The 13,118-nt window shown below is 49.9% G+C and overlaps 1 protein-coding gene across 5 annotated transcripts in view; it reads left to right on the forward strand.

Annotated features, from left to right (window-relative positions):
- The first annotated feature begins 529 nt into the window (after window positions 1–529).
- The window catches only part of LOC144115048 (uncharacterized), a 42,404-nt gene continuing 29,815 nt past the window's right edge, over window positions 530–13,118 (forward strand). The window contains exons 1-5 of one of the 5 annotated variants that reach the window (XM_077649179.1): window positions 530–618; window positions 687–744; window positions 1,622–1,741; window positions 5,887–5,983; window positions 8,040–8,727. In XM_077649179.1, the coding sequence (XP_077505305.1) occupies window positions 8,406–8,727 (322 nt within the window). In that variant the 5' untranslated portion in view covers window positions 530–618; window positions 687–744; window positions 1,622–1,741; window positions 5,887–5,983; window positions 8,040–8,405. The other 4 variants (XM_077649177.1, XR_013311218.1, XM_077649176.1 and 1 more) reach the window with 4 other exon arrangements.

Consider the following 13,118-nt stretch of genomic DNA (forward strand, 5'->3'; position numbering starts at 1 on the left):
AAATAATCGGGGGCTGAGTAAAAAAAAATGTAACATTGCCGCACAGTGCTTTGGATGGTGTCATGCAGTTCAGTGTTTCGTGCAGCATAAACTTTCTAGGTATATAAGTTAGACCCTAGCTTGTGGCAGGGGTTTGAACAGACGACGTATTACCGGGGGGGGGGGGGGGGGGGGGGCTGCGTAAAAAAAAGTTAATCATTTTTTTTTGGGGGGGGGGGGGGTCAGTTGTGGAGTGGGCAGGGGGGAGTTTAATCTTGATCTCTTTCTTGCGCTACAACCACAGCCCAGTGTTCACTATGGCAGCGCCCTTGGACTTATTTTGAAAGGGGCTATGCAGAAGAAATTTAGGCCTCGCTGCGCGAGAAAGAATGCGCAATTTATCTTAATTTCTGTTGTTAATTAATATAAGGCTGCTTCTGTATCAGTTTGTAAGCAAAATACACTTTCGCATCAGTTCCTACTTCACGAGTTTGTATCCATTTCAAGTCAAAACGAGCCTGTAGCCTAGCACAACTCGGTGAAACGTAAACAAATATGGCGGAGTGCGTGCGTGCGACGTGTAGTGTACTTCAACATAAATCCGCCTTGCTTCAACCTGCATTTCGACCTGCTTAACAGGTAAAGCCATCGCGAACGTGTAGAATATTAAGCGAGAGCGATAACTGACATTTAGCTAGCGATTCCAGGGAATCAGGGTGCCAAGAGGATCGAATGCGAGTGACTGATGGTGGCGGCGTTTTTAAAGTGAGTTGTTTATAACGCAAGTAACCCTTCTTAATTAGCATGCCGGTACTCAGTGTGCGGTGTTTGTTTTCATTGCTTATTCGAGGCGGGCTATTCTTTCGTACAGATGCGGTCATAATATGGAGCACGCGTTATACACAAACCAGCGATTGCTTGTGGTGCGATCTCCTAAATACAAGCACAAGAAAATAAAAGCTTATCTTCTATACAGTCGCCGCGAGAAAAGTTACACGTTGAAGCGTGGACCTTACTATTTCGGCCGCTGCTGTGCATGAGCCTTAGAAGTTTTCGGAACTCTAAAAACACGAAAAACGTGCAATTGCACATCGCCGAGAGGCCCAGCCAGGTATTGATAGTACAGCCTGCAAGCAAAATGGGCACAACCATCTTTCCCGGAAAGCTTGGGCTCCTTTCCATCTTGTTTTTATTGCACGGTGCACATTGCTCGAGCGCTCTGCACAGGGGTGACGCAGACTGCATTTTGCAGGTGGCACAGGGAAGTACAAAGCATATCCTTGAGTTCGTGACCGCTTACTTGTACTGCATAGCGTCGGGCTTTATCGTATTTCCGTGTTCCGAAAACCTCTGCACTATATTGTTCACCAGTGAGGAGTCTGCCTTCTAAAATGGAGCAAGACGACACATCTTTTGTCCTTGGCGTTGGTCTTCCGTGTATCTGTTCCTTGCGTGCTGCAGTCGATTGTCGCTGTGCGCGCTATCGTTGCTTGTGTGTAAAAATTGTGTGTAGTTGTGTGCGTGACTTGTTGAATTGCTTGGGAAAAAAACTATAGCTGTGCTTTTGTCTGTAGAGTGTCATTTGCGCATGGTGGTGGTGGTAACTATATTTCGTTGACAGAACGGATTTGGTTGATTCTAGTGGGCTTCCAGAGTACAAGAGGTGGCTGTTCGATCAGGCCTTCCGGTTCTGCATGTTCTGGTCGTGGGGTCCGGTCTTTCCGTTCCCAGTTCCAAAGCGCAGTTGCCTGCAGTTGAGACGGTGGGTCCAAGCTGAACGCAGCATCCTCCCACTCTTGCTCGTTTGAGAGTTGCCAACCTTTCTTCGGTTTCAGATTGTTGCATTCGAATGAAATGTGCTTTAAATCTGCTTTTGTGGCCCCGCAGAGCTTACAATGGCGGGTGTAGGAAGCCCTGGAACATGGGGGTTTGGAAATGTGTTTATTTGCGGTTTCTGCCATGCCACCTGTTGATGTATGCTAAGGCTTTTTTCAGTCGGTGGGAGCATCCTTCTGTTGTTTCTATAATGTGCAATTCCATGGTAGGTGGTCAGGGTCTCTCAGGGCGACCGCAGGACCGGCTCATGCATTGCCAGGTTAGCGAAACTTCGGGCTAAGTTGCAGGCCACCTCATTCCCAGGATACAACGTGTGGGCTCGAACCCATATGATTCTAATGGGTTTTGTGTTAAGGTATTGCTCTTTTAGGATTTGTCTGGCGGGTTTGTGGATCCTCCCTTTTGCAATGTTTCGAACGGTTGTCTTGGAGTAGCTGTAGTGTACTGGACTAGTATTCTTGTAGTATACTATATAGTTCCTGAAAATCGTCTTGGCTTCCGTTTTTATAATGTGTAAGGCAATGGCCGCTTCTTCTGCTTCGTGTACCTTTGTGCTCCATACGGAAGCAGCTGATATTGGTTTTACATCCGTGTCCATGATGCCTCTGCAAAAGGCATCATGATCGCAGAGCTCTGCAGTGCCCATGCATACTGCCTCCTTATTGTTCGAGTGTTGCCTGTGGAGGGCTTTAGCTCTCTCCTTCCGTCTTTCTGCGTGACATCCAGGATGCGTGTTTTTTGGGATTGGATCTATTCTTTGATGCCTGTGTATGTCTCTTGGGATTTCTGCAGTATTTGTCCCTATGCAATTCTTGCTTTATATCTAATGTTCCTAGAATGGGACTTCCCATTGGTGCTTTTGTTGGTCTGTTGTACTGCGTGGTTCTATGTGCCTCAGATTGCTTGGGAAGCGTGTTGTGGATGCCTAGCTGCAGCAGCCTGTACATGTGTTCTTAGGGAGATGAAAGGCTGCCTTGCATGACTGTGCTGCGAGCCATTCAACCTTCTCCTTATCTGCTGCCTGAAGTTTGAGAAAAGGAGAGGGAGTATACTATACGGCTGAGCATTAGGGCCTGCACTAGCCTCCTTAAATCTGCTTCCATCTTTCTCTGGCATTTGTCATTTGTCTTATGAGCCTGTTGATTTCTCCAATGTATGCAATAAGTTTGGAGAGCATTGCTGTGCTTTTGATCCTTGGCTGTAGTGTATCTGACTTGATGCTTACAGAAGTGATTTCTGCCTTTAGGGCATTTGTGATGGCAGTGTGGGTGACATTATCAGTCTTTCGTGAGGTCGAGTGCCAGTATTGCTTTAGTGTTGGCCTTAGTCAGTGTGCATATTACATCTTCAGAAAGCTTGAGCATTATAGCTTGCATACATAGGTTCGGTTGGAAGCCTGTCATCATGTGCGGGAAGAGATTGTGCTTGTCCATGTAGTCCTGTAAAGTAGATAGTGCCACACGCTCCAGAACCTTCCGTAAACATTAGGCTAGGAATATGGGCGTGAGGTTGGTTAGCGAGTTTCTTTCCAGGCTTAGGTATGACTATGAGAAGTACCTTGGCGTGTTTCCAGGTGTCTGGCAGCCGTCCATCTTTCCAGCAGTTGTACTCTGATCTCCTGAATAGAGTCCTTTTCTGGGTTTTGGAGTGTTTTGTTGGCAAGCTCCTCTGCTCCTGGTGCAGAGGATGTGGTAGTTTTCTGCATGGATGCTATTACCTATGGTATTGTTTTGTCTTTATCATTTTAGGGTTGAGGTTGCTGCTGTAGTTGCGAAGAGTTTTTTTTTTCATGCTGTGTAGGTGCTTCTGCATTTTCTTGATCATCTCTTCGTCATTGGGTGGGCTTCCATGCTCTGTTTGTGTTAATGTTATCTGGGTCTAAAATATATCTTAGATTTGTTCTCATTATTGTTTCTCGAGCATGGCTTTTGATTTGTCTGTCTAGTTTGGTTGTTATAACCGTTAGTTTTTGTTGTGTTTGTTTCAGCCATCTCTTTTGTAAGCTATTATGTGTCTGACACATGTGTAATAACGTACTATCAGTGGCTTTGTTTTCTGCTTCTATTCCTATAGTCTTTGTGGTGTGCTCTGCATCCTTCAAGGGTCAGTGCATTCGTTTTGTTTTTCAATCTTCTTGCCATCTGCATTGCCTTGCCTTCTTTCTTATCCCAGTTTACCACTCGTGTCTCCCTTCTTGGGTGTGCTGCTAAGTAATGGTCGCTTCCTAGGTTCTCATTTATGTTTCTACATTGTGCATGTATCATGTTTTAACATAGGGTCAAGTCTGGGCCTGTGTTGGCTTGCACACTATTTTTTATCCTAGTTGGCACTAGCAGATCCATCACATGTGTAGCCATTGCCTCGAATGTGTTGCCAGAGGCTCATTCCTTTATTTAAAATTGTTCTGTAACCCCCTGCCATGCGTTTTGCGTTGATACTTTTAAGGGATTCGTTTTGCTTATTTTTCTGGATTCGTTGATGGCTTTCATTATTATAGGACTCCGCTTTTGGGGTTGCTATATATATCTAGAATGAAGAATGGTGCCTTGCTTCTTTTTTTGTGCTACAAGCTCAATCGGGAGGTAGTGTGCACAGTTTCATTGTGTGTCGTGCTGTATTGTCATCATATTTCTGTGGACCAAGACGGCCGTGAGTGGTCTTCGTTCCTTAGCATTTTCACGTTTTATGGTCGTGAACTTTTACTTTTTAGCCTTAAAGCACTGCTTCACGAGCAATCCAAAAAAACCTGAGGGGACTATGAAGCCACAACTCTTATTTCCCTCGAGGTATACTGGTAACTGCCATTTATTATTAGAGTTGCTGCTAGGTGAAAATTTGCTTGGCCCATACCCAAAATTGGATTAGGGCATTATGTACATTGACTTGGAGTTAAGTATTAGACAAATACTATTTCCACATCTTTAGAGACGTCAGTAGCCCTTACAGGCTGCCACGTGATGTGGTTGACCCTTGGTCTAGGATGCCGCACCTGGTTGCTGCCGTATTGGCTGGCAAGTATGAGAAACCTCTGTACATCTCCTTCCCTGCTGGGCAGCAGGTGTTTCCACTGTGTCACGCTTGGGTTGTCTTTTCAGATCCAACTGCATGCGGGCAGGTCCATGTTACATGTACGATTGTCGGTTAGCTTGCACCACGGGCATTTGTCAGTGTATTGTGCAGGGCACATCTTTTGGAGTTCATGCAGGTGTGAGCAGGTGCCTGTCTGCAGCCTTCTCTAATCTACCACCTCTCTTTTGGTTAGTTTTTTGTGCGGGGCTGAGTAGCACTTCCATCAGCCCCTGTAATAATCTAGGATGTCTCAATATGTTGGAATGGCACGGTATATGCTTGGATCACCCCTCAAAATTAACTTCGCCCAAATCAATTGAGTCAGCCCACTTTCGCACGTCTTGATCGGTTTTGCTGTTTTATATCCTAATCATTTTTTACCTTTGTGTCTTGTAGGCTCTTTTCTTTTGAGAGGGTTTCATTGTGGAGCTGTAGGTTCTCCCATTTTCTGCAAAGTTCCTACAGTTCCATTGCCATATCTCCACCAAGCCCTGCCCCATAATTGGTTTTAAGGAGGAATATGGGCTGTGCTGTGGGATGACATAAGGCTAATTGAGTACACCGTGCTGATGGGCAACTTCAATACCAGGGCAGGCAAGAAGCAGGCAGGCGACCAAGCAGGGGGAATGGTTTGTTAATATGCACAGTACACAGGCCTCTACCATTTCACCTCCGTTGAAATGTGACCGCTGCAGCCAGGGTCGAATTAGCGTCCAGCTGAGCTACTGCGGCTTTATGTTGCTGTAGTAGCTTGTTGGTTGCATTTTCTGCGTTTGCAAGGAATTTTACTTTTCTGCTAATGCGTTACCCTAGTCTCGTTTTTATGTTTGCTTCTATTTCCTCAATTCTGTCAAATCTGCTTGCTGCAAGCACGGTGCTACCTTTGTCATTAATGTAGTATGGTGGTTGTACATGTGTAAATCTAGTCCATGGAAATAAATGGAAAGTCATCCCCAGAGTCGTGGATTTATGCCTAATGCTTCTTTTTATTTCTTTTCGCAGACTGCAATTTTGCAAGGTTGCATGCTACAGGAAGGCCCCAGTAAATAAGACGGCGAGACCACAATTGCAGGTTTATTAAGCACACTCAAGCGCTGTGGTAAGTTTTCACACTCCAGGCACGCAGGTCTACGTTGTCAATATTCAGGCTTTTGTAATGCAGTCATTTAAAGAGCACACGAAGGCGCTCTCTCCCCAACAGTATAGGTCAACACATAAAACTGCAATCAATGTGACAAAAGAAACGTATTAGGGAACAGCAATTTATTTTGTGGGCCAGTGCCCTCCAGTACCATGACCTCTCATAATGAAGCAGTTCACCCGCAGGAATTTTTAGGCTGTTTTCATCATCCACAGTTGGACAGCAGCTTTCACGTATTGCACTTGCAACACGTTGAATGCTGAATATTAAAGAAGTTGCTTCCTTGCAGCAGACGAACCACTGGCGATGCCATGCTGCAGGTCTTTGGCGCGCACATGTAAGAGAGCCAAACAAACACGCAGAATTAGTTTAGCTGTAAGAGAGGTTCCTTTCCTTGCAAAACCACAGTGCAAAGACGAATGCACTGGTTATGTATGTGCCCTTTCTATCTCCATCCTTCAAAGCTGGCCTGCTAACTGCATATTAATGACAGAGTCACTATTTTCACCTGACTCAGCTTAAAGGGACACTGAGAACAACTCTATTGCTAGCAAAATCCAATATGTGGGCATTTCAAAGAGTTGTTGTTTGTCCAACAGCAAAAGACTAATTTATTGCAGAGAGATTTGGATTCTGAGTTCAGAACGATTTTCCCACCACTCTGATTCAAACTCTGGACACTGATGATGTCACTTCCAAAAAGTGACGTGAACCATGACGTAAACGCGGACTCTGTGATTGTTGACTGCAAGCGGGGCTAGCAGCAGCCGAAGGAAAAGCAACCACCGGCCAGACGTTGAAGGCATCTTTTGTATCTTCGTTGACACCGGCAGCTGGTATGGATCCCGTTCCCGATAACAAAGTTTTCGCAATAAACTGTTAGCTCCGTCCTGCATTTCCTCAAACTTAGCCCCAGAGAGTGCACAATGCTTTTGAGGACTTAGGAAACTGGACTAGCTGGATACCAAGAGTATTGGGCACTGACGAGTTGGCAGCAAACGAGCTACCGCTTCGACCTGCAGAGTGCGGTCGTATGTTACTGCCGAGTCTCTCTCTCGACAGTGTCGCTCGAACCTTGGAACCCTTGTGTTCAGTAGATAGATGGATGTCGTTGCATGTGCCGTCCCTAGCGCTGCTAACCATGTGCTCTGTGGAAAGAATCTGAAGGAAGGCTTCTTGTGAGCACTGCGCAGGTGCGTTAAGTGGCGGCTGTGATGTGTCGGCACCGTTGATTGACAGGAATACAGTAAAACCTTGTACATTTTTTTTTACTTGCGGGAAGGAACATTATCCAAACCACCTCATTTTGAGAAATGTAACTGCTGAATTGAGGTAAAAAACATTTATTGGCAATTTCACTTTATAAAAATGTCGATTGGCATTTCTTGGCACAAGAGCTGAACAGATCCTATTCGAGAGCTCGCTGAATTCAGTCCGCGTTCGTGCTTTCTTTAGCGCAGAAGGAAATTCGTAACGCGTACGGTCCGTCGATGGCAGTGACGAAAGTAACCAAAAAATCTGCCTTGCAATTTTTAGATGCTTCACTCCTTTGCTCTCCAGTACTGTGGGAAAGCCACTGCGGCAGCTAATTGTCGCAGGGCTTCTGCTTTTTAAGCTGCGTGTCCTAGACCCGGCCAATTCATATATAAGTTGATCGCTGTAGTTGATAGAAGCTTCGCCTCGTTTCTTTTATGCACCGCGAAGAAGCCTCAGCGTTTCTCCTCTTCATATTGTGACCCCGCAGAAACAGCCATTGTGAACGCTAGCACAGTTTTTATTTTTTGTGCTTGATGGCGGCGGTGGTGCTTCGCCTTGTCGCATTGAGGCACTGCAAAGAAGCCACCACAGTGGGTGACTGCCGCAAAAAACACATTGTGTGCCCTCTCGTTCGGCCCACTTCTATATTTGCACATGTGCAGTTGGTCAATAAACGTATTATACGAAGTCTGAAAGTCTTAAGCGGCACGGCGCCTCGCTATCCCTAACGCGCCGCGCCTGCACCTCTGCAATGCAGCGTCTGACGAAGCCCCTGCAGCCCAGACTCACTGATGTCGCCACCGCGGGGCCTACTCCAACCGCCCACGCCACCGCGCAAAATCCTGTCGCAACCAACACTGTGAGCGACGCTGGGAGCTCCAGATCGACAGCCGCGGCGCAGCCGGCAGCGGTCGTCGTCGCCGCAGCGTCCACTGCTAGCCAACTCCACGCTCTAAGGGACGCCAACACCTTTGGGCCCATAGACGCGTCGCAGCCGCCTGCGTTCGTCGACGCCGCCGGTGCCGCCGTGCCTACACCAGCCACATTACCCGCTGACACCAAGACCTGCAGCCCGGCACCAGCGTCACAGATTGCGCCTCAGGCTGACGATTCGTCGGCAGACATGGACTTCATGGCGTCCCCGGTAGACGACACTCCATCCCCGGAAATCGGCTGGAGCACCATCGGTGCCAGCCGTAAGCCTGCTTCCGCCACCCGACCCCGCTCCGAGCTCATCACTGTTGGCATACAACTCCCTCCTGGTACCCTCAATCCCAAGCTGCCTCTCTACGACGTGCTCGCTGCAGTCACCTCCACTGCACAACTTTCCTCCAAGACCTGTGCAGACATCACCCTTCAGGCCAGGCCAGCCCAAAGCCTTGTGTTTTTAAAAACTCATTCTCCTCTCACCGCCCACCTCCTACTTTCTATCACGCACCTTCACGGTAAGCCTGTCAGCATCAAAACTTATTCCCCCCATCCTCCCATCTCATGCCTCGGCGTCATCCATAACGCCGGTGGTCACTTCACTCCTGATGAGCTCATGCATGATCTAGAATCTTTCAAAACAGATATTCTCGCTGCTCGCATGATGGGATCCACTCAATCAGTGCTCATAACGTTCGCTGGTACCGTCATCCCCCACTTTGTATATTTCAAACGCGTTGCCTTCCGGTGCCATCCTCATAAACCTAAGCCTCCCACCTGCACCCGTTGTCTCACTCTAGGCCACCGCGCCCACCAATGCACCCAGCACAGCGTTCCGGCAAAGTGCCGTCGCTGTGCTGCTCCTCTACCCGCTGACCCTTCCGCTCATGTGTGTGCCCAGCCCTGGTGCGTTCATTGCCAGGTGAACACCCACCCCTCCCTCGACCCCACTTGCCCCTTCCTCCTTGCTAAACAACGCGAGTGTGCTAAAGCTGCTCATCTCCGACGCCTAGCTTTGCGCCGGGCCACTCAACCCACCACCCCCTCCTCCTCCTCCTCCTCTAATCATGAATATCCGTCAGCTCCGATCACGTCACCACCACCACCATAGTTAAAGGATCCTCGGTGCCAGCGTCTCTCCCTTCCACTACACCACCCTCCCCATCCTTGACTGACGTGAGCCGCTCCTTCGACCTCCGGCTCGCAATGCTGGAACGCCAGCAGCGAGAGCAGCAGCACAGTTCCCACGATCTACAACAGCAGATACATGCCTTGACTCAAACCCTCCAGACAACCACCTCCTCTCTTACCTCCCAGCTTAGCAAGCTAAATGAGCACCTTGCCACGTTCCCCACTCCCTCCTCCAGCGCCTAGGTCGCCCCTTTGGCTGACCTTGTCGAAACCACCACACAGGCACATCACACTCGCTTGGTTCAGCTGGAAACTTCGGTTCTCCAGATTCTTACCACCCACCAAGCACAATCAAAGCAATTGGAATCTTTCACATCTATGCTCCAATCCGTCCATGAGTCACTGCCCCCGGCAAAAAAGAAGGAACGCATACCATCGCGTTCCTCTTCACTCTCATAATGGCGTTTGGCGAGGACCTCGAAATTGTGCAGTGGAACTGCCGAAATCTTTGCCACAATAAGACCACCCTCCACCAGTATCTACTCACCCGCCTCTCTCTGCCTCATTTTCTCCTTCTCCAGGAGACCCGGACGGCCCGCAATGTCCCAGGCTACCGCGCCTACCATGCCACTACGGCCACACCACTTGCGTCTATTTATGTACGCAGTGACGTGCTCGTGGAGCAAATTGACATCCCCTCCACCCTCCTTAAATATTTAGTTTATGTGGTTTATTACCACCCTTCTTCCCGCATCTCACTCGTCCTTTTGTCTTTTTACAACCCCCCGGTCACTTCCTCTTTATTCTCTGCTCTGGGCAAATTCCTTCACTCTCTTCCTTCTACCTCCCATCTCCTCTTTGGTGGTGACTTTAATGCCCCTCACACACTCTGGGGCTACCCACAAACCCTCAAACCCGGCCGCCTCCTGCATTGTCTGGCCCAGGAACGCCACCTCACCCTTCTTAATACTCCTGGCTCTCCTACTCGAGCGGGCATTGCCTCACAACGCCCCACGACACCCGACCTCACATTCTCTCGGGGTTCACTTTCCTTTCACTGGCAGGTGACAGCCGAAACTCTTCTAAGTGACCACTTTCTCATCCATATCACCACCTCTCTTTCCCACATCCCTCGCTGTCATCCGGTTATTCACACTGACTGGCATGCTTTTCGCACTAATCTCGCCTCGGACTCCTTTCAATCCTACGACGACTGGACGTCGCGCATCTCTGCAGCGCTCACGTCCAGTAGCCGTCGCGTTCGCTCTCGTTACCCAATCCAAGACCCAGATCCTCACCTTATCCGTTTATGGAGTCGCCGTAAACGTCTTCAACGCTCCTTTCGCTCCCAACCACACAATGCCCAACTTTCCTCCCGGATCACTGCTCTGCGGGCTGAGATCGTCGCCCACTGCGCCTCCCTCGAGCACTCTCGTTGGAGTGCTCTTTGCGATGGCCTTGATTCTGCATTGCACTCGCGATCTGCATGGTCTCTCTTTAAATCCCTCCTTGGCACTAAGCCTGCCCTTGCTCCCACTCTAGCTAAAGCCCTCACTCAGGGGACTCCCTCCGAAGTTTTTGATCAACTCGCCTCTCTCTACCTCCCGCCCCCTCTGGCACCCTCCTACCCGGTGTACTCAGGTGGACCTAACCCCGATCTGGACCAATGCTTCACTCTCCGGGAGCTCGAATCTGCTCTGGCTGCTAATGCTACACGCTCGGCTCCCGGTGAGGATGCCATTACATACACCACACTTCGTAACCTTCCTGACTGCGCCAAAGAATTCCTCCTTCAAACCTACAATGAGGCCTGGGAGAGCGGCTGCTTGCCGAGCTCCTGGACATCCTCCCTTATTTCTATGATTCCAAAGCCGGGCAAACCTCCCTCTCTCTCTAACCTCCGCCCAATCTCCCTGACGTCGTGCGTTGGTAAGACCCTTGAGCGAATGGCTCTGACTCGCCTCTGATTTTCTTGAGGCACGGGAGTTCTTCCCCCATTCTCTCATTGGCTTCCGACGCCACGTCTGTGCACAGGACATGTTTCTGATTCTCCAGCAAACGTTCCTGTCCCCTACACCCACTCAAATTTACGCACTTGTGACTGTCGATGTTCGCAAGGCCTTTGACGGTGTTTGCCACAATCACATCTTTTCTCAACTCGCCTCTTTGGATTGTGGCTCCCGCATGTACTCCTATATCCGCTCATTCCTCTCTAAACGTGTGGCTCTCTTTCGAGTAGATACCCACTTGTCTAACCCACACCACCTCACCCGTGGCACCCCTCAAGGTGCTGTTCTCTCTCCTACCCTTTTCAATCTCGCTATGGCCCCTCTCGCCTCCCAGCTAGCTGAAATTCCCAACCTGCATCACATATTTTACGCCGATGACATCACTCTCTGGTGTTCATCTGGCTCTCCCGGTCACGTACAGGACACCCTGCAACGTGGCCTAGATCTCATCAACTCCTTTCTCACCACCGCTGGCCTCTCTCCTGCACCTGAGATATCCGAGCTTCTCCTTCTCAACCATTCCTCCTACCAGCGCTCACACAACCACTTCGTCTCTCTCCACCTTTCTGGCTCTCCCATTCCTGTCGTCACACAGTGCAAAGTTCTTGGCTTCCCTTTGCATGCGGCTAAGAATGTGCAAGCCCTCCACCGCGCTGTCACCACCTGCCACTCTGTAACTCACCTCCTGCGGCGCGTGGTCACTCGACGCTCAGGTCTCCACGAGGCTCACGCGTGCCGCGTTGCCCACGCGCTGGCCCTCAACAAGGTCTTGTACTTTGCACCCTACGCTTCCTTTACCCAGACTCAACGCTCTTCAGACTGCCCTTGTGGGCCTCTACAAGGCAGCTCTCAACCTCCCTATCACTACCTCTACCACTAAGCTCTTTGCCACAGGCCTCCTCCATCCTCTTCGTTCTCTTCTCAGTCTCCATCGTGACTCGCAGCTTGCCCGGCTTTCCCTTACCCGTCAGGGTCAGTGGTTATTGACTCAAGCGGGTATCTTGCCCATTCCAATCTCCCCGTTTACCTCTCCTATTCCCACCCCCGCTCCCAATCTTCGTATCCTTCCCCTCCCGACCAACATGTCCCCCGTCCTGCACACCGGACGTCGACATGCGGCCGCACAGCACCATTCCCCGCTCTTTGATACCCAGGGTGTAGCTTACACGGATGCCTCCTTCGTGGCTCCTCGAGGTTCCTGCGGCTACGCCCTGTACCATCCACACCTCCCTGCTCCTGAAACCCACACCAGCGGGCCGTATCTACACCCTCCAGACGCATTGTCCCTCGAGGTCCTCGCCATTGCGCATGCCCTCCAGTCATTTGCCCTCCTTCCCTCTCTCCAAGAGTACACAGTCTATTCAGACTCACAAGCCGCTATACACCACATACAGAAACGCACCCTGACCCCTTCTCTCCAACAGGAGGTCGAACGAGCGGTCTCCGCACTGCAGCCTTCCATCGTTTTCCCCCGCTGTGTCCCTGGGCATTCAGGGATTGACGGCAATGAGCTGGCCCATCAGCTCGCCCGCGACACACTTTTCCGGGCACCGTTGATCCCCTGGCCCAAGCCCTCGGAGGACGGTGGGAGACTCACCCTTCGCCGCACCATAAAAGAGGTCTACCTTGAGCTCCGCCTCAACAAATGCCTTTACCCTCCCTCTTATCCATCACTCACGGTGCCAGAGTCTCGCCTTCTTCGGCCAGGCACACGTGAGGGTGCAGTTTTAGTGCCTTTTGTATCCATCTGCCAGTGACTGCTGGCTCTG

This window comes from Amblyomma americanum, chromosome 1 (assembly GCF_052857255.1).
Source record: "Amblyomma americanum isolate KBUSLIRL-KWMA chromosome 1, ASM5285725v1, whole genome shotgun sequence".
Classification (NCBI taxonomy): Eukaryota; Metazoa; Arthropoda; class Arachnida; order Ixodida; family Ixodidae; genus Amblyomma; species Amblyomma americanum.